This window comes from Convolutriloba macropyga, chromosome 14 (assembly GCF_964194025.1).
Source record: "Convolutriloba macropyga chromosome 14, txConMacr16.3, whole genome shotgun sequence".
Classification (NCBI taxonomy): domain Eukaryota; kingdom Metazoa; phylum Xenacoelomorpha; order Acoela; family Convolutidae; genus Convolutriloba; species Convolutriloba macropyga.
The window spans coordinates 26,715,064-26,737,927 of NC_134481.1; the positions used below are offsets into that span (position 1 = coordinate 26,715,064).

The window sequence follows — 22,864 nt, forward strand, 5'->3', positions numbered from 1 at the left end:
CAGACAGCTTCACGGCGGCAGGGGATTGAACTCTCAATCACTGGCGTGTGAATCACACACCTTACCTCTCGGCTATCACGCCACGTATCGCTCGGCCATAACGTTTACTGTGACCGCTTATGTTCATCTTTGTGGAGTTATTAATAAGAAATAGCACCAGCAGTTCCGAATAACATATTAAAGTTATAAATTTTCGAAAATGACGTTTAGTTTTATTAATCGCACACAACTGTTTCAAACGCAAAAAATAGTCTCTAGCAGAGCGTTGCTGCTCAGAATATATAGCCTAGAAACCAGTTTGGAGAAAAAACACAAATCATAATTGCATTTTTCCTATTATTAACCCATTGCGATTTCGAGGAAACGAAAAATATTTTATTAATAAATAAAAAAAATCCTGCACTCACCAAGGTAGTTTCTCTTTCTTAGAAATGTGTCTTTATGCAGCGGGTAAACTGTAATGATAAACCGTTCCATGGCTAAAAGCAACAAAATCATTGGGGAAACATATTCCGCAATTGCGTATAAGATAAACAGTGCTCTGCAACGAAAAACAACACTCACTATTTCATAATAATGAAGTAATCGAGTTCCCGCGAGAAAGAAAGTCGTACAAAAATCAACGACACACTGATTGGCTACGAAGAAGTAGCGAAACGACTTTAATCTCGGTTCTCGGATTATTCGAACCGAGACATAAACGGAGCCGGTAACCCCGAATATCATCGAAACGAGACAAATTGCAATGGTACCGTAATCGCCCGCTTTTAGAACTCCTGCGCTCAGTTTCTCCTCGGTCGAACTTGATTCGTTTACCGTTTCACACATTTTTTCTGCAAATAATTCTAACTTAACGAGGAAAAATACTTTGCGGGGAAACTATTTTATATATTTCGGTATAGCGAATTTCACGGTTAGGCTGTGGAAAAATACAGAAATGTTAAAAAATTGGGGTCAGAGCTGAACAAAAGCTTTTGAATGATTGACAGTTGGTTTTATTGTGTGAGTGACTTTAAAAGTGCTTATCAAACAGTTAGACTGTCTGAGATTCCAAGTAAAGTGGGATTTTATGAGATAGAATGCGGAATATTTCTGAGTTTCAAGTTAAAATAACAAACTGAGATTTGAAAAGAAAGATTAAATTTATAAAAAGCGATGAAAAAAATTGAGTGAAAGCGCTGGAAGCAATTTGTATTCATTTGTTCACTAAATTATGGTAATCGAGGAATAAAATTTTTGCACAAAGATAAAGATGGGGGATGTTCAAAATACAAAAAGGGGTGTGAATAAATCTCAAGTGCTGTAATTAACAGAAGTGAAAGATAATCGATTTTGGGGTAAATTTTTAAAAACCTGGAGCAATTTTTATGAGATGTTGAATTTCTGCAGCAAAGTTAGTTTAAGAATTCTCAATTTAGCAAATAGCTTCCTAGCGCATGAAATATTGAACCGCAATTTTCAGAATAATTTTGATTGGTAAAATCTGTCCAATTTAAAACGCGAAAAAGAAATTAAGTTTATGCTCATTTCAGCCCGAATGAGATTGTAAATTAAGCGTTTAAATATATTTTTTACGCATATGCACCGAAAAAAGAATGGAACTATTTGAACGGATTTCCAGCAAAAATGAAGATAAAGTAAAGCAGGATTAACAAGAATTAGGGAAGGGGCAAATTCAAAAAGATTTTCTCCTCCCCTGCAGCGTCAATTGCGGGATAACACAGGGGTACTGCGGGGGACTAATCACCTGTAAATAATTGGAATAAACAAAAATAACTGAAATAATAACGCAATCTACATACAAACTATCTCCAATTTGTTGCGTCTTCAGTCGTCAAAACGGTATAGTCACTATTTACTTCAAAATGGAGAAGCCTTATTTCAGTTGGACTCATAAAACGAGCGAGTATAATAAAGGTAGCTTTTCCTTTTTAGCCAATCAAAATTGAGGGATTAAAAAGTCTCTGACATTAAACGGTTTTTTAAACAGTATTTTGTGATTTTTTCTTCGAGTATAAGTTATTTTTTATTCACGTAAAGCTTGTGAAATATACAGAGGAAAAAATAAGTTGATGGGAAATGAACTAAAAAGCTAACATGTTTCCGTAAACTAAGAGTTCATTGATTGGACATCTATTTAATATGACTTTTACCATACTATATTAAAAGGACACAGCGCATGCGAACAAAATTTATGACTCTTTAAAGAGCCTGATACTCGTTTTATTAGACTTTATTGCTTTGAATTGAGTTCTGTTTCCTACATATGTATATCTATATTTAATTTTTCATCATTTTACTATTAAAACATTTCCTCTATTTCCCAATGTGCTGTATCCCATCTATTACAGTAAAGTATTCCGAAGTTAACTGTTTAAAATAGGATATAATCACTTTTTAATTTTTCTTGCCGCATTTTTTTTTCATGAACCAAAAACAAGTTTGGCTTAATCATTCTGCAAATATATAAATACATATAATGACAAATTTGAGGAAAATTACAGCTATACTCAGGCAAATTATAAGCAATAAAACTTATGTACCGTAATTCATCAGTAGTAAAATAGTGGAAAATCAAAAGCAACAAAATCGCTACAAAACAGTTTTATTTGTTTATTTGATTAAGCAAACATAAAGACACTTTTACAGGTGTGGCCTTTTTTATGCAATAACTGTCACCTGAGATAGAATTGCTTCGTTAATGAAAAAAAAGTAAACTTGAAACAAGATTTAATTCGAAGAATGGGAAAAGGAAGCAAGTGACCGGGAAGAGGGTGTCTGTTGGAACAGGATGAAAAATTTGGCACAGATCTCTGGGTTTTCTTTGCCTACTTAAACGTGGTTGCCATTGGTGCCGTCCCCCAAATAAGTACACCAGTTGAACTGCGAGAAATTTTCATCGGCAGATAGCAGCAATTTCATTGGAACTATTCGCTGGGTCATACCATTACTATTTTAAATTGAACAGAAATATTTCTGGCGATGATTCTTTGAATCTACGATAGGCCATTTCTCGTTTATCATAATATGATTTTATTCTACACTCTGCTGCATCATAGAAACTAAGTTACAACTTTAAATATTTGAAATAATATTTGAAATATTTACATCTAAATAATCCTCTATTGCTGTCACTCAGAACTGCAATCATGATCATCCTTATCTTGCAGTTTCTAAGTTAAATCAAGATCTCATAATTTTAGAGAGTGAAGCAAAAGTATTCATGACACCATTCTTAGAATATATTTTGTTTTAGCTGATTCGAATACCTGCAAAAACAATTCATTTGCAAGATTTTTCACATCCGTGGATAGTAGATCAGCTACAGATCCTATTGTTTTATAAAACACCGAAGAAAATTTCAACGTTAAACCAACTACAAAATTTCTTACTAAACAGTTGACTGTTTGCTGATTGTTAAAAGATTAATGGAGGTAGCTCAAAACTACACCGAAACCAATTGTAATGTGATATTGGATACTCTTTTTTCTGTGCCTGCGCAAAAAACTCAAAAACTGTTTATTGAAGCTTAAGATCATTCAATATATAAAGAAAATTAAATACGTACCAATTCTCGTATATTACATACGCATACAGACAAACTTGCGCAAGCTTTGAATTGATTTCGCATCTTAGAGTTTGTTTTTTTGCTCTTTACACATCCTCATACAAAGCTATGACAGCTTTTCAGTAGAAGAGAAATCAATAAAAAGGCTTGTTGAGGTGTTTTCGTGACAACGAAACCTTCTTGAAAGTCTCAATATCGACTTTTAGTTGATTTTAATCAAATTATCGATAGCGTACACAAAACCAGACAACGCATACATCTAAACAACTAACCAATATTTTCGCTAATTGGTCGAGCAAAAAATACATCGAGAATATTTGAAGGTACTGACAACACAATGAATAAATGGGTTCGGTATTGGGCGTTCGCACATAATGTTCTGATCCCGCTCATCCGCATTTTTGACTCAAAAGTTTATCAAATAAGGAAGAGGTAAACTTTTAAAAATTCACATATTGTTCAACAAATCAGTAAATGAATGAAGTAATGCAGCACTGGAAGGCCGATGCAACCTGTTCCTATTGAGATTAAGAGACAACAGAGACGTAGATGTCAAAGAAAAAAGAACAGTAATTACACGCAAAATTCTTTGTACATATTTAAAACTAAACACAATAACAAAATCAAACTGAACTCGGATAAAACTTAAACTATACAAAATAACGTGTACAGGACTAAAAAAGATATTAGACCTGTCCTTAAAGAGATTCTGTATCAATTGGAAAAAACTTTCTGAAAGGCCAAAGTTCAATGATAAGTTTCCATTGTAGGAAACCATTAATTCCTAAGTGATTGAACCATTAGATATCAACAGAAATCATTAAAAAGGTTAATTATTACAACTTGATGCTTAATTGAGGGAGCAATCGAAGCTTAATTAATCTATACCTCTCAAGGAAGCAATTCAGCCCTGTGATTATCCAGATTACGTTATACGCCTTCCAAAAGAACGAAAAAACAAGCACAACTTCTTAAATACATCAAATAATTCAGCAAGAAACGTTGTCACAGCAAAAATGACAATCTATTCACTGAGAACACTGAATAATTTTAATTGGGCAGCCTTGCTTTGCCAATAGTACTTTCACATTGGTTTTGAGCATTGAGCAAGGTGAGCAAGGTGATAAGGAATAAAATCAGAAGTTCGCACACTTCCAAATAGAACTTTTTAAGGGAAAATGCGAAAATCAGAGCCATGAAACAATTAATTTGAAACCAAACAGTTATAGAGATTGGATTGTGGCTTACTATAAAGATGATACGGCGTTTTTTTTACAGGTTGAGCTAGCCATAGACAAAAAGTATGTAAAAAGTGGCAAAGCTCAAATTTTCACTGATTTTCTTCAAACAATTAATTTCAAAAGTCTGAATTTTTAAATAAAACATAAACAGATCAAATTGTTATGCTAAAGCAACCCAATTGGGTTCCTTACTCAGACAGAGTAATAAGATGACAAACACAGCAATTACGAACAGAAATCAAAATTAAAAAGAATCAGCATTGAAGCCATTAGAACTACGAGAAATAAAAGACCTTCAGAAACTATGGTAAACAAAAAATTTTCGAATTCTTACGAAGTCCAGTTTAAACATCATTCGGTCTTCTTTTTAAAAAGTCTATATGAAAAAGAAAAATCACATGAAATTTTTGCCAGCACAGAAAACTCACAAAAAATAAAGTTTCAAAAAATCTTTTTCTTGACAGTGTTTCATGGGAAAATCAATAAAACCGTTAGCTATAATATGAAAAAGGTGAAATGGTTCCTTTATACATCCAAAGAGCGCCATTGAGATCCTTTCTACTCTAAAAAAATTAGAGTGACTTTTAAGACAATAAAAACAATTGAACGATATCGAAGCCATCAAAAGCATAAGATATTCACCAAGGACAATAAATTACGGATTCTTTAGACTTCAATAGGACCTCAATTTCAAACAAAAATGATCCTAAAAATTGGACAATCAAGTAAAGATCAACGTTTTTATTGGACACTTGTAGAACCAAAGCCGAGAAGCTATTGGTTAAAAATACAACTGTAATAGAAATTAAAAATGGTTTCAAGTGGAAAAGAGACTGGTCTTTTTAATTGAGAATGTGGTACAGGCCGACTGAAGTGTGACTTAAAAAGAGCATAGATAAAAATTTGACCAATATTTTCTAAACGCAAAGATGTATAACGGCATAATAGCCCTTAGATATCAAAAAACACGATATGAACTTAATTGTACCAATTAAAGTAGCAAATTGGTTTTTTAAATTTACGAGACTAGACCTTGAGACGTGAAAAAAAAATAAAAAGCGCAGGCAAAACAAAAGTGGTCAAATTATGTTTTTGAATACACTAAATGAAAAACATTAAGGGGCAGATGCAACCTGTAATTATTGAGACTACGAGAAAAAAAACAATTGTAGATGTCAAAAAAAACGAACATTATTAACATGCAATTCAATTTTTAAAAAGCACTTTGTCAAAGCCTTAAAAACCATGATCTCACACCTGGAAGCTGCTTTTGGAACTTCATAGGAGCTTGTTATCTTGTAAATGATACTTGTGTTAACTGAACCTTGATTTAAATTCGTTTGTGACAGTAGATAAAATTAAAAAAAAAACCAAAATTTGAAAAAAACTTAAAAAGAACGCCCAATTCAATAAAATCTGAAAATTTTTTGATAGCATCCATGCAGAGAACAAAACTAACCCTGATATAGATGAGCAATCAACTAAAACACGCAATTAATCCAACAAAATGGGCCAAAATGTTTAATTCAAGAAGACTCTTCTAGGAAAAGGAGTTTCCAAAAAAATAGTGGTAGCAATTTTCAGGTCACTAGATTTGGGAAACTTCAAAGAAGTCTGCTAAAAAGGCATATTTGTCTTCGTTTTCGATGAGAAATACTGAAATTCAAAAAATTCAGGACAGTTTGGCATAAAACGGGGGTAAACCTTTCAATGACCCTTCTCTGTCTTCAGAGGAAAACTAAATGACACTATTGTTGACAATTTTAACAAATTTTGACAGAATCATCAAAAATTTGGTCTAGAATTACGGAAAATGTGAAAAAAACAACAACAATTGGCCTACTATTCACAAATTTTAAACCTCGCTAAATCCCCGGTAAAAACGAGATTTTAAAAAACTTTTAAAAAAAGTATATATAATACGCTGGACGAGTTCTCGAGTGATACCTTCTCACAACTGTCTACGATGAAAATATCGATCGGCGAAAACTTACTGAACAAAAAATTCCATTTCGGTATATAGTTTCTCCATGACACAAAAGTGCTGTCAAAACAATAAATTTTGAACCGCAGCCATATCAGCTGTTTATTAGGAACTGAAAATAATGAGAGTTCTGTACTGATGTCTAATGATTTAAGAGTCATTTAAATTTATCTAAGATTTGTGAAAAAATTGAATTTGTTTGCCTGGTCGTATAATGACAATAATTGAGGGGAAACAACAAGCAAATTGGCTCGTTTTAGAACTAAATTTACGTATTTTAACAAAACTTTTGACTAACACCCAATTAAATAATTGTTGCTTTAAGAAACTTTAATGACTACGACTTGTCTATAAAATGATGCAAATATTGCGAAGAGAGAGAAGCTGAATTCACGAAGAGCAGTCGGTTGACCTTGAGTGAAACGTTGTGAGAAAACTTTAAAACTCTAATTGTTCGCTTGAAAAGAGCAATCTTTCTTTGCTGTTGCAGTCTTATCGCACAAGATTCCAATTTGAGTGTTATCTTTGATTTAATTTGCTTTTTACTTTATTAATTTTTTTCTATTGTTATCACTCGGCAATGGAGATGGAGGCCACATCATCATCAACGTCCAAACCCATAGCTTCAGAGGTTGTCGTGAGTAGTATTCAAGACACAGAAGTAAGTGTATTGAAAAAAGAAATCGAACTCTTGAAAGCAAAAAATAACTTACAGGACGAAGAAAATAGGGAACTAAAAGCAAAGCAAAAAAATATTAATGATCACCTAAGAGCGCAAGAGAGATACACGCGCAAGGACTCGTTACTAATCGTTAATCCGCCCTTCGATGCTCGACAAGTTTGTAATGTAACGCACGAAACTTTAAAATTTTTTGAGAAATTCTTGGGGGTCGAAATTACTGAGGATAGTATCAAAGCGTGTCAAATTATTCCCAATTCCGGAAACGATTTTCATCTGCCACCAGTAATTTGCAAATTTATTTATTTTGCCGACAAACAAAGTGTCTATGAAAAAAGAAAACGACTCAGAAAAACAAAAAACAGGATAAACAACAAATTCATCTATCTAAACGAGCCCCTACCAGAATATGAAGCTCAGATCAAAAACGAAGCAAACAAACGAAACATGATTACTGCAACACACAATTGTGCAGTTTCGGTTTTAGTTGAAAATGATAGAGAAGAGGCAAAATTCGTTAAAATTAACGAGATAGAAGATTTGGACTCAATCAATGCTATAAAACGAAAAAAAAACGTTTCGAAATATCTTCTACTGACGACGTTATCAACTCACCTGCATGCAAACGACTTAAAATTCAAAAGGAATAGAACAAGCGACATCTCACAAAATCAGTAACTGTAATAAAAAGCTAAAACATAACTCAATTATTTTTGTTTGGTTTCTTTAATGTGTATAATATGAGCACAACTCAAGATTTAGGGTAGAAACTTATCGCCAGCTCTAGGTGCGTAACGTTTTGATCATGTTTTTAAACCTTTTTTGCTCACTTCTTAAATTTTTTTAAAATTTCATAAAGTCAGCTTATATATGTATAAGATAACCTCAAATTCAACTAAAAATCTTTAAAAATTGTTTCAGCCCTCTGCCTGTGATTTCCGCAGGCGGCGGCCTGTCGGTTGTGATTTACGCAACCATGCAGACAGGGCGCAGGAGAGCAATGAAACAGAATGTTTTGACTTGTTGCTGGTGATTTCCGCAAGCATTAAATCAAAAAAAATCAATTAAGCACTGTTATATCAAAATAGTTAGTAGTTTTATACAAGAAAAAAACCAGACTGCAATGGCAGGGAATTGATAACGAAAAGTGTCTCTACGTCAACAATGAAAATTAAAAGAACCTGTAATCCTGTACAGTTCCAGTTTGTTCTTCAAAACATTCGATCCGTGTCTAAGAACCTAGACGAGTTTGAAGTTTACGTTAATAGCATGTCTCAGAAACCTGAAGTAGTTTGCCTTACTGAGACTTGGTTAAATCCTAGCTACAACAATAACTGTTTTTCTTTGAATGGTTATCAGACAATTATATCCAGCAATCGTAAAAAATGAGGTGGTGGTGTTGCATTCTTCTTGAAAAATAACATAAATTGTCAGATAGTTAAAAAATTAGAAACGAATTTCGTTCAACTACTAACAGTCGCCATCAAAACCATAAAAGAAGAAATCTGGTTCTCATGTATTTACATGCCACCAAATTGCACTAATGAAGCCAATTTATTGACGGTTGAAAGATATCTCGACAGCCTAATGTTTGACCCAGAAACAAAACACGTACTTTGTGGGGATTTTAATGTTAATTTTTTTAATAAACAGCAAAAAAGCCGAAAGCTTAAAAAGCCTTTTAGCCGGAAACGGTCTCAGTATATCAAGCAATAACGAGGGTATCAAATGGCAGAGGTACGCTCATTGACGCAATATTTTCTAACTTTTTCATAGAAACAAAAGTTAAATCAACCAGTATAACAGATCATCACACGGTAGAAGGGTCCTTTGACCTCGATGGCAGTCCAGAAAAGTATTTTAAAGCTCTAAAAAGCCGCAATTGGCTTAACCTAGATAATTCAATTACAAGAGAAAGACTCGAAAAGGATCTCAGGTATCAATTTGAGGTCCACAGAAGTAGTTTAGAACTCTTACCAATTGACAAAGCCTTCAAAAAATTTCACGAATTGCTCACTGAAGCATTAAACAGTCAACTTCCTGAAAAATATCGTACACAAAAAACGATCAAAAATTGGATTGATAATGAGGTTAAAAACTTAGCGACGAAAAAACGTAGTATTAAGAAACTGGCAGATACAACTGGAATTCCACAAATTCACGAAAGTTTTCAAAAAACTTGTAAAAACCTTAAATCTCTCATCAGATCTAAAAAATAAAATTTGTATCAAAATCTACTTAAAACCGATTCAGTAAAAAAAAATCAATCTTTTTTGAGCTTCACAGATCTTTAGCCGGCAATTCAGAGTCCTCTAAAGTTTTCTGCTCGCAAAATAAAGTAGAAGAGTTTAACGAGTTCTTCTCAAACATTGGGAAAAAATTGAATGCAGAATTTTTAACAAGAAGTGCCGTTACGATAGAAAACCAGAGTCAAAGTATGTTTCTAAAATCGATATCTGAAAATGACGTAATGTACGCTATCAACAACTGTAAAAACAAATTTAGCCTTGAGTGCTATAACTTGGACTATTTTTTCATTAAAAAAGTTTCTGACTGTTTAGCAGCTCCTTTACAACTCTTGTTTAACAGATGCATAGAACTTGGACAATATCCAGAGAGTTTGAAAATAGCAAAAGTTTTACCGTTCTTCAAAAATGGAAATAAAGATGACCCATCAAATTTCAGGCCCATCTCGTTGCTACCAATTATAGGGAAAGTCGTTGAGCGGATTATATTTGATCGAATTCAAAACTACCTAAACGTTTTCGAAATTCTCTCAGATTCACAATTTGGCTTCAGGCACGGGAAGAGCACAGTTGAGGCCATTGAAACCTTAATGGAGGAAATAAGATCAAATCTCCACAACAACAGTGAAAAAACCAAATGCACCTTTCTAGACTTAAACAAAGCTTCTGATACTGTCGATCACAACATTCTTCTGCAAAAGTGTTATAGATATGGTCTGCGTGGTCCAATTTACAACATTTTAAAATCATATTTGTCCAAACGAATGCAATATACTTTAATTGGAGATTAAAAAGTCCAAACTGAATCCTATAGAACTAGGCGTGCCACGAGGATCAATTCTTGGCCTTCTTTTGTTTATTATCTACATGAATGACTTAAGTTTGTCCCAGAAAAAATCAAATGTTATTTTATACGCCGATGACACTGTTGTGAAGAGCAGAAGTTCAGCATCAAAAATTGACGATGATCACGACAGAGCACTAGATAAGGTCAATGATTGGCTCATAAAAAATAAACTAACACTGAACAAGGAAAAAACAAAAAACATGCTTTTTGTAAAGAAAATTCAAAAAAATAATGTGTCAAGAACATTCGTAAAAAACACTAAAATTGAAGAAAAACAAAGTTTCAAATACCTGGGCATCACGATAGATAATGATCTACGTTTCTCAAAGCTTTAAAAAAGCATGTGGTCACAAAACTTTTGTCGAATTGTTCTATCTTTTATAAACTAAGAAAAGTTTTGAGAGAATCACACATGATAAAAGCGTTTAGAACATACATAGAGTCAATAGTACAATACGGAGTCCTGATATACGGGTCAACAACAATCACAACTACTAGGGAAATAGACAAAGTTGTCAAACGTATCGTGCGGCTAATTTTTCATCGAAAAAAGTTTGAAAGCACTTACGAAGAAAGAGTAAAACATAGGATCTATTCAGCCTCAGAGTTACATGCCTCTGAGGTACTTAAGCAAACACTAAAAAACATAAGGGGACAATGTAATATTTCACCAATTTCAAAGGGTTTCTCAATGCAAAATTGCCTTAAAAAAGGCAAGCGGTTGATTAAAAACAAGACAACTCAAAGTGAAAATCTATTTCACAGTTTTTCAATAATAGTTAGGATAAGGCTGGTCTTAAGAATGCTTCTAGGTTACCATGATGAAATAATAGAAAAGATTGAAAGCATGTCTACTGCCGAAACAAAAAATTTCTGTCATCAATTTCTAGATAATTACATTTTGGGTAATGAGGACATAGTCAGACTGTTGTATGAGTTTTAATATCACAACTCAAAGGCGTTCCATAACCAGAATAATGTTTTTCACTAGGTTTAATGGTACCTTGAAAATAGTGCTTCCTCTTTTTTTCCTTTCTTCATTTTTAATCACTTTCATCCAGATAAACTGAACGAGACACTTGAGAACGGGCCATCGGCCCAATAGTGCTCTCTCACAGTCAAATATGTTATTGTATTTGTACAGGTAAATGTGAAAAGCTACTTATTGACTGATGGAAACAATTTATTATTATTATTATTCGATGCAGTCGGCTCAGGCTTCAAAAATTAATTCAGAGTAAAAAGTTTTCAGTAGAATTGGAGAAATTGATTTCGCTGTTTCCAATGGAAAATTTTTTGTGTGATATTACGACGGCAGCTTTCTCTTATGCAACGAAAAAAAGTTTTCGGATATCTTTGATTTCTAATTTTCCACAGAGTTATTCTTGCATTGCAATTTGGTTTTTTAAGGAGTCATAAAAGTTTTTCAACTGTTTCAAATTTCGGTTCCATAAAACTACCAGGACTACAATTTCCATTTGACGCCATAATAGTTAGTAGATCGTATTTATTTTTTTTTCAATTATTACGCTTGAATTTTTTGACCAAACTTAACGTTTCTTTGGCGATGCTTTTGTGAATCTGTTTTAAACAAATCACATGAAATGGCTTTATACTCACTAGAAGGCATTTAATTGAGGCTGTTTGGGAATAGGAAGTGGTGGCGTCAATTTTATTATTTCAAAGTGCAAATTTACAACACCTACATCTTTGAACTCAAATAATTGCAAAACTGAAACAAACAAAAGAGTTGAATTCAAGCCGACATTTCTTAGAGGAGACAAATTGGCGGAAAAATTTACTAATTTTTGTTTGCCGCGCTTGAAGTTTTTAAGAATAATACAGTTACCTCCATAAAAAATCTGATGGTTTTGACCTCAACCGGAAATTGCTCAAGATTTAAAATCTAACTTTGTATATAAGAGCAAGAAGAAGACCAAAAATATTTAATGGCAACATGGACCACTTGGAAAGCATGGACAACTGACGTCAAAGTGTTTAAGAGTTAAGAGAAAAGTCATTCCCTTGCAAAAAGCTGCCTTTGAGTTTTAACGGTTATTGTTCCGACCCCTCTTGAGGGGGGAACTATATACTCAAATGGGTTTTTTTTGTTCAGAAAATTTTGACCCATCGATATATTCCTCCTACTACAGAGTTGTAGGTGGTATCATTAAAAAGCCCCTCCGGCGTAGAATATGGAATCAAAAACAATTTTTTTGAAGTTCGTATCTTACAGGGAGTTATTGAGGTTTGAAGTTTTGTTAAAAAAAATAGACGGATTTCCGTTTTTTTTTCCCACATTTTCCGGAATTTCGACTAAATTTTCGTCATTTTTGCTAAAAGTTGCAAAAACTGATAACAATAGTACTTCTGATTTTATTTTTAGAAACAACAAAAGTATTTTTGTCTATTTTGATTTAATTTTTCTGGCTAAAATTTTGGCTAAATTTTTAAAAATTCAGCTTTTTTCATCCAAAATTGCCCGAATTTAGTTTTTTTGTCCACTTTGATTAATTTTGTCGATAGTGCAAACAACGAAAACAACAAAAACAATCTTTGTAAACTACAAATAGAGCCAGTTTTAATTCCAAATCCATTGAGAGTGGTCTAGAATCGAAGTTGTGTCGTTTTGCTAACTTTAATCTATGATTATTAAAAACGCATCATTTATTTTTTGATCTTTTAACTAACAAATTATCTAGATATAAAGCAGTTGAAACAATTGGGCGTTCTAAATGGACACAAAGCAATAGCATGGCTGGTTTTGGTCCAATCTTGGACTGTTACAGTCGAAAAAACAATTCGGATTGTAATCAGTTGGTCTTTTTTAAAACAAAATTCGCAAGATTATGGCCGTTTTGACTTTTGAAAAAGTTTTCTTTTTACATAAACAACGGCCTATTGAATTTTGCCACAGTTCTTCTTTTAATTTGGTCAACTTGTAGCTTAGTGTCAGCAAAGAACGAAAGTTTCTGCTTCCTCTTCTTTCTACTGAAAAAAATGTCAATAATTTTTGCGGTTTTACGCGTTAAGTTATGGTTCCTGGCTTTGATACTTCTTGATTTCACATTTCTCTTTATTTTTGGGTATTGGCCCTTTTTAACATTTTTTCTCGTTCTGTCACATTTTCACATTATTAACAATTCACATACTACATAATTGGCGTTCAAAATAAGACACAATTGAGCATATAAAAGTCTTGAAAGGCAAGATTATGGTTTTAACGGCTTCGACAAGCCTTTCCCGAAGAATTTAATCAATTTTTTTACAGTTGTCTTTAACTGTCTATTTTACTTCGTCTTTATAGTCGTATGAAAATACCTGGATAATGACAGGTATCATTGGCAGTTCAAGAGGAAACAAATGAGCCTTTATTCTGATTTGAGTAGATAGCTGATGGCTTTCATGACTTTGAAATCAATTGTTTTAAAAAAATTGTACTTTTTTGTCTATTAATTGCCCACTCTCATTAATTACCGGTCTCACATGACATTTTTTTGTTGATTAAAAGTGCAAGTGTACCAAATACTTTTTTAAGGAAATTGTTAAGAATTTAATGGCTTCGACGCTTGTTTTTGGCACAAAAATTAAACTAATTTTTGATTTTTGTCTAATTATGGTTCTTTTGATAGACGTAAGTCATATTTTGAATAATTACAGGTCCCAAGTCCCAAGCCCTTCCATTGGACAAAAAATGAACCTATTTATTTATTTCAATTTGTAGCTAATTATTTTCCTTACTTTGAAAATAATTGTTTTCGAAAAAAAAACAAAAGTTAATTAATTTCACCATTTTTCTCTTTTTGGTCTACTTGTCACTTATTCTCATTACTCTAGAGGAGTATGCGATCATGAACATATTGGATTAACATATTGCCATCGAATGGTATTCTCTACTTTGAAACTGATTGTTCTTAAAAACATAAGCCAATTTTTTTTATCTTTTCTGTTTCTTTTTTGTTCTTTTTTGTCCAATTGTTACCGAGTTTTTCTATAGAGTGGTCTCATATCTTTTCTAGTGAAGTACAAGTTATTTTGTTTATTGTCACTTTTATCCGACGCTCTTTTGAGCTTGTTAGTAATTTTTTTTATAATGGACATAAAGTTTTGGATTTAATTAATTTTTATTGTTATTGTTGCTTAACTTCATTGTTCGTCTTGACTTGCTTTTTTAGTGATGACTGATCTCTTCAATCTAAAGCGGCATATTTTACTCCACTGAGATTTTTTGCGTTGGAGGCAATCTTTGATCATACACATATTTTTGAAAAATACGTGAATTTTTGGGGTTTTCTATCTGTTCCTAATTTGGTAGATATTTATGCCAAAAGTGTGGATGAGCGGGTTAGAAATTAATGTGCGAAAGCATATTACCGAGCCTCCTTGTTTTAATCGTAAATCAAATTGTAGGTGATTGAAAAATGCATAAAATCTTTGTGTTTGAATTTATTGTTCATTTCACTTTCAGAATAATGCTAATGAATGCTTGCATGTTTTTATATAAAAAATTCTAAGTGAGACAATCAAATGTCATCAGTACGAAACGGATGAGTAATGCAACAAGTCTTTTGAAACCGATAGAGAACATGAAAAATTAATGAAATGTGATTTGAATGATAGCACTGAAAAAATCACCGTAAGAAATGAATAGTTCAGTGGTATCTTGAGAAAAACCAAGAACGGAAGCTCCAAGTCATATAAAATTAACAAGTAACTACGGAAAGCCATACCAAAATGCATCACAAGTCTTAATTGTCTGATATTTCTCATGCTCAATTAACAGTTCTTACTTCCCATGCCTCTAGAATGAATTGCATGTAACAATGGTTCCAAGACCTCTAAAGAATACAATTAGAGCAAAATATGAAATCTCATTGATTTGGACAAAAAAGTGTATTTATAGCAAGTATATTCCCAATTGTCACGAAACCTTGTCTACATCAAGCTGGATTTGTGTTTGAATATTTTTATTATCTTAAAAAAACAGAGAGGTGATTGGAAAGTAAGAAGAATCTTTGTTTTCGGATTTTTCAAAAATTATAACAGATTTTTTGAAATCTGATTTGATTTAATCCTAAAAGAAATGCCAAGGAACATTTGCATCAATTCTATATAATTTTTTCGTATAAAATGCCAGTAATTTTTTGAATATAGTCTATTTTACTTGTTTCGAAAAAAGTAAAGATTTTGCAAACTAGTTCTTCAAGCACAAAAATTGTGGCTTCCTGATTCTCTGACGAAAATATCTGCTCTGAGCACAGGCATGTTGTCCATGCAAGGGTGTGCTGTTCAAGCGTGACGATATCAGTTATCTCATAATTTTTCTACAAAAAGCCTAAGCTCCCTATGGTAGAAGATTTAAACAATTGAATAACGGCTATATACTTACCAATCTTCTAAAAACAAAAGTCACAGCACTTTGATCTCCATTTTTTTATCCAGTTTATTTATTTATTTTATTAATTTATTTATTTCCAGTTTTCAAAAATTTTAACAGTTGTCACTTAACGCAAACTTTCACTCAGCGACAGTTACAGCATTTGAGAAAAAACATCATTTACATTTGAATCAGAGGCGAAGGTGAAATCGTTTTAAAAAATCGAAGAATATAGAACAATAAAATGCAAAAATTCTTGCCTGTACCATCCAAAGTATCCGAAGAAAATAAAAGTGAACGCAAAGAAAAACAGAATCTCATCAAAAAACTGCAGGAATCAACAAAGCAACTCTTTGTATCGAAACAGATCCATTCAATTAACAACGAAAAATTTAATCTGAAAGAAAAAACAGAAAACAAGAAGACAACAAGAAGCACAACAAACTGACAAACTATATTGCTTGAGACGAGAAATCACTTTCTAAAGAGCAAAAACGAAAAAAGTTTACTAAAAGGTTTGGATGAAAGAAAAAACCAAAAAGTAAGCGACGCATTGCAACAACAGGTTCTGTCGAGTGATTCAAACTTTTGCGTGTGATGCGATGCAAAAAACCAGGCAGCTCAGATCTAGAAATAAAGATTGTTGCAGAAATAAAAGAAACTGACCTTGATAAGTTTGAAATTTTCAAAAACTTAAAAACAAAGTAATACAATCCTACTTTGTCAGTAAAAAATGATGAGAAATACAAACATTTTCTGAAACCAAAAGAGAAATTAAAAAGTTTATTGAAAAATGATTTAATGAAAACACTGAAAGATTCGCCGTAAAGGTTGAAGAATTTAATACAATCTTGACGAAAAGGACGTAAGGTTTACAGAAATCAGACCAAAAAAACTGAATTTTTCTGAAGAACAATTTGAGGAACTACTCTAGAAATCGAGCCGGTTTTTAGAAACTCAGCCAGTTTGATAGGAACTTCGATTCAGAGTTGTCCAAATTTGATTGCTAAGCCTACTAAATACACGTTCATAAAACCACGGAGCACCATTAGACAAATAGGAGCAGAATTAGCAGAACAGGTTACAGGAATTGAGAAAAAACGGATGGAGAGAAACTTTGGAAGTAGAAATTTGGGGCGACTGCAACTGCTTCCAAAAACCCGGGCCGAGGACTTTCCCCAAAAATAACTTGGAAAACAGTGTAAAGAGTGTATAAATAAAAAAACTACACCCATATTTCTCCGCTTAATTAAGGGTGGAAGAGTGTAATTATATGAGTGTAATTTTAAAAAATAAAGGTGGAAGGAGGTAATGAGGATTGATCCCCATCTTCCCCCTGTCGAATATGTTGCTTCCATTGTCTGCATTAACCATTGCGCCAACTCACACTAGGATCAGATGTTTCAATTTGGTTATATTGGTAATTGTAATGAGTAATTTTTTATCAGTCCACCTTAAATTACAATCTTTGCTAAGAGTGTATAAAGAGTAGAGAAAAGAGTGTAAATACAGTGTAGTTTTTTAAAATTACACTCTTACCCTCTTTTCCCCTAAAAATAGGAGTGGAATACGCATTACATCCTAATCCACGCTAATTAAAGGCGGATTAGGGGTGAAACCTCGGCCCGTTAAGGACATTTTCGTACACCTAAAAACTAAATTTTAACTCGAAGGCCCAACGCTTCAATCCCAAAGTAAAAAAAAGTATCTCCAATTTGTGAAGGAAGTTACAAGAAGTTCAATGTGCCTGCTCTAATAGCCAGCCAATTGTTCAGAGGAATAAGCAGCGTCAATAAAAGTTTCATTCGATAACCATGTCGATAAACCCTAAGAAGCAAACTTTAAAAGAAAAAAAACCAGTAGAAATAGATATTTGGGGAACTTCGACGATGAAAGGCGATGATATTTTGAACTTTGAAGAATGCCATGAAAAACATATCTAGTTCACTCATTCAGTGTTTAGTGTTGACGGCATGATTCCCCAAGAAAGCGCAATTGTACTGAAAATTTTGACAAATGAATTGTCAAAAACCTTATCAATCGTGAGCTGGGTCAAAACATGATTCCAGTTTTGTTAGCGACAGTCAAATCACTGTTTTTTGGTACCAGATGCAAAATAGCTATCTTTCAGTTTTGAATGGTTCCTTCAATTTGTGAACCTGGAGCGATTATTTCAACATTGATATATTCTCATTGGAGCATATAGTAACAGAATGAGTGAGGACAGTCAGGATTCACTATTCACTCACACAACAGGAGTAGAGCCATTCACTGTTGTCATCATTGTAATAGTTCTCATTCTCAATGTTTTTTTTGCCCAACTAGAAGTGACTTAATTCACTACACCGGCTCACTGACTCTATCAATGGGCGCTTAGATCAACACAGTTTGATTTTGTGTATAATGCAAACTTGACTGTGTGGTTACTTGCTGAACTAATAGTCATTGAGTTAAAATTTTGGAGCGATTTTTCTTTTTTAAAACCTTTTTCATCACAATCATTTGGTATAAATTTGGTAACCAAGTTCATGGAAATTTCAAATACTTTCATAAATTGAAACAAGACGGCTCACGCGTAGCAAATAAAGTTCCAACATACCTCTCAAGGTTGCGCAAACTTAAAATTGTGTCAGTGAATCCGCTGGGAGTATCCGAACGCATCTTATATCTATTCGAAAAAAACGCATTGTACTGTTTGGACAAAAAAATATGCCGTCTTATTTGTCGCAGACAAAAAGGAAAACGCTTCAATATTTTGTTGAAAACAAGGGTAGTATAATCTTAATAGCACGTACACGGAAATATTATACATATACACACTGCAAATTACAAAAACAAACACCAACACACAAATACAAAGTACACACCAAAAAAAACAATTTCCAATTTTTTTCGGCGATTGGTCACTGCTAAATGTTCGTCACTGTTCATTTAGGCCTTCTTTTTGTTCTAAATAACTACGCGTAAACAGTTTGAGGCAATTGTATCGCAGACTAAAATTTTGACATATAAGGTTTGAAATTTAATTTTTTAAGTTTCCAGGAACTTTGTTCAATTTTGATTTATCATGACTGTAATCGATCACTTATTTTTTTTTGAAATCTTGCATATATGTCATCAACAAACAGAATTGAAACTACATAATTTTGTTTTTCGACTTATTTTGTTGCAATTACTACCAAACAAAAAGTTCTTTTTTGCTAATTTTGTGAAGATTTCTGACACTCCTTGCACACTGCCTCTATTTGTGTCCAACTATTAAAGGAACTAACTCACCACTAACTAGCCAATAGTCTTTTTCTGTCGCTCTTTTCTCTCTCTCTCTCTCTCTCCCTCTCGTTGTCTCTTGATTTCACCTACTAATACACCACCCACGCAAGTTACAAACAAAAAGATATTTATCTACGCACCCACAAATGCTCGCGCACACCAGCAGACAGATCAAATCCGCAAGAACAAGAATTTTCTTTTCGGTATCTGACCTTTACTCAATGATCGTAACTGTTCAATTCTGTCCTGAGTGTTTTTTCAGGAAAACTAGGAGTGGAATCTCTGCGGCAATTGCATCGGTAATCGTAAAATAGACACTAAAATCTGAAGTGAAATTTTTTGCAATATTTTGAAAAATTTTTTTAATCTTTTTTGACTTTTTTTTAATCATAAGGGTACAATTTTTTTTCAGAACCTAGCAAGCCTTTTTCAACAAGATTTAAGAACAAAATTTCGGTATTGTACACACTTTCACATTTTAAGCCGGAACTTGAAAAATATAATTAGTTAGTTGTCCAATTTTACTTGATTTCTGACAGTTTTTGCACTCTGCATCTATTTGTGTCTACTATTGGAATAAATTACTAACTCTCCTTTTGCTCTCTCTCTCTCTCCCTCTTTATTTATCTCTCTGTCTCTCTCTGTCTATTTCTCTCTAACACACACATTACCAAACATGATAAAAAGTCCTTTATTCTTACAACAACACAAGCACAAAAACACAGAAACACAAACGCAGACACAAACAGAAACACAAATGCAACACAAAAAACAATTGTTTAAAATTTTACTTTATGGTATCTATTTTTTATTCTAATTTCTCACCTTATGGTACTTTTTCTAGAAAATTTGGTGCTGATAGATTTTTGAAGCATTTTTTTGGTTATCGTAAAATAGACACTACATAGCAAAATAAATTTTAAGGTTTTCCAATTTTTTTTATGTTTTATGAGCATAATGGGAAATTTATATTTTCAAAATCTCACGGGAAAATCAGCGAGATTTGAAAACACATTTTTGGTACTGAACACACATTTGAGGCGGCAATTTATGCAAATATTAGGTCATTTTTTCAAAATTTTTTTTAACATATATTGCACACTGATTTTATTTGGGTGTACCTTTTGAAGGAGTGATCTCGCTCACGCTATCTTTCCCTTTCACTCTCTAACGTAAAATTTTTCTTTTTCGGTTTTTCACATTTGCCCAAAATTCGTCATCTCATCGTTCTTTGATGTCTTGATTTTGTCCTCAGGAAAACTAGGCGTGGACGTCATTTGGCAATAACGACAAAGGCTGCACCAAACTTTTTGAAGTTTTTAGAAATATATTTTTTGCTTTGATATTTCCGGAGTCACATGAGAGAAATATTTCTTAAACGCTTGCTAAAGGGTTGTTAACGAGGTTTAAAGAAACAGAATTGCTGTGCTAGATATATACAAAGCCGCAATTTGAAGCAATTGATAAGTAATTTTTCAAGATGTCTAGAAATGTTTGCCTTCTGCCTCTATTTGTGTCCTTAAAGGAATTATGTCTCTCACAAAACCTTTCAAATACGCACACACATATAAACACCCACACAAGCACACACACAGAAACACAAACAGACACTCAAATACAGGTCTTTCCGAGATAAAAATTAAAATCTTGTTTTAGGCATCTGATATTCACGCTAAAAAAACTTTGTAATTTTTGTTCTGTCATGAACATAATCGGCCTATTCGCTTTCCTAAACAAATCTTGCAAATGTATTAAGAGCTAGCTATATTTAATGAACCCATTTTTGGTTTTGAACATATCTAGAAACGCAATTTTTGGCAATTATTTCTCAATAAAGTATTTTTTCTAATGTTTGCATTTTTCTCTAGTTGTTTCTGTCATGTATAGGAACGTAGAAAAGTGTTCTTTGAAACTCTTATTTAGTCGCGTTGACAAACATTGAGTACCAGCAAAATTTAGGTTTTGTCCCAATTATTTAAATTCCCAACGGTTCTTATTTAGTAGCGTTGGTGAACAATGTATTGTGAAAGAAATAGGAAAATTTGAAAAAGGAAAAGAAAGGAATTTCTTATTCTTCTTTCAAAAAAACTGTTTTTCATTTGACGAGTTTCACAATAAAAATGTATTGAGTTTTTTTCATTTATGGAAACGCCATGAGACCGGAAAGGATCAGTTCGAAGAGCAATTTCAAAATACAAATCAGAGAAAAATACTGTTCTCATATTTTAAAAAATATAGGAACATAAGTATTAGGTTTTTCAACCAGGCAATCATTTAGCTCTCCAAAACTCAAATTGTTATGTTACTCTTCGTGCTAGAAGACCTTATTTTTCTTCATCTGCTCCGAAATTATAAAGAGCACAAATAAAAATTATATGAAAGGATTTCCTTCTTTTTCTTCAATATTAGTTTGGTTGACTTGATGTTCATTTCATGAAACCAGTTTTTTATACGTTTGCAAGTTTTTAAAATTTTTCAAATGGTGGTTCTGATGAAATTCGAAGAGTTTGTTTTGCAAAACAGCTTTAAAATTTAGAAAAGAATATGTTTTCCTGCCTTTTGTTTTACAATTTCAAAGTTGACTTTTGCTATTTTGAGAGCTCTGAATTGCCTGAAGTCATGATTTTTCGAGAACATCTTTTTGATGCAGAGAAAAATGGTTCGGGCAATAATTTTTAACCAGCACTGACCCGGACTCTTAGTATTCCTACTGTCGTTTTGGTTAAAAACAATTCTCTAAAAATAACGAATGAGGTAACTGGTCAGTTCAAATTTTAAAAAAACCATTAATTGATCTAACTAAATTGGCAGCAATTAGCAAAAGTATTTGTTGTCTGTATCATTTTAACTCAGTTTTTCATCTAAAAGTAAACTTTTTTCTTTGATTTCATTTCAATATGAGTTTACCTTCCATGTTTTTTTCTTAGTTCATTAAGGTTAATAAGTTCACATAAAAATGCTATCCTGACAGTAATGACTTCTCAGTTTGAAAAGGTATTTTTAATTGAGATTTGCTGCACTTCAATTTCACAGTACAGAGTAAATTGTGAACTGAAAAAAATCTTTCTCATTTTTATTGAACTTCTTTATTTTGACTTTCAGTCCCATGTTATTAAATTTTAATATTTCTTGTGAAAAACACTGAAAACGGCTTCCAACTTTCTCACTCGTATCATCTCGCAAAAATGATTGCAAGAACTCTTCATGAAATTGAGTTCTAAGAAGAATTCAGCCCACAAGAAAATGGAATAGAATTTTCTCCCTAGATAAAGAATGGTTATCAGACTGGGTCTCAGAATATTTATACGGAGCGAAAGCAAATAGCATAACTGTTTGTAGTTTGAGATAGTTAAGAAATTATGGTGCGTAATATGGCGGTTGTAATGGTCTGCGAAATGTTTCGTGAAATAAATTTAACAATTTCGAGTTAGTGTAATATGAGAAACAAAGGATGACACTTTGAATTAGGTTCAATTTAACACAAAATGAAAAGCAACGTAACACTGTAGGAATTAGGAAATTTTTGTTGGCATATTAATATTAAATGTGAAACAAAAGTTATCATGTTTGTATAAACGAAATGAGAAAATTCAATATTTGGCTGTATTGGTCGTCACGTGACGCCCCTCGAAAGAAAACAGTCATTGCAAAA

The 22,864-nt window shown here is 32.8% G+C and overlaps 1 protein-coding gene across 2 annotated transcripts in view; it reads right to left on the bottom strand.

The window, feature by feature from the left end:
• Positions 1-22,460, bottom strand: part of LOC142353727 (trissin receptor-like) — a 111,906-nt gene extending 89,446 nt beyond the window's left edge. Inside the window, exons 1-2 of one of the 2 annotated variants that reach the window (XM_075406067.1) lie at positions 22,372-22,460; positions 408-1,858 (exon numbers count right to left, since the gene is read on the bottom strand). In XM_075406067.1, coding sequence (XP_075262182.1) covers positions 408-828 — 421 coding nt within the window. In that variant the 5' untranslated portion in view covers positions 829-1,858; positions 22,372-22,460. Of the gene's footprint in view, positions 1-407; positions 1,859-2,474; positions 2,521-22,371 lie in introns of those variants that run through there. The other variant, XM_075406068.1, reaches the window with a different exon arrangement.
• Positions 22,461-22,864: the final 404 nt, after the last annotated feature.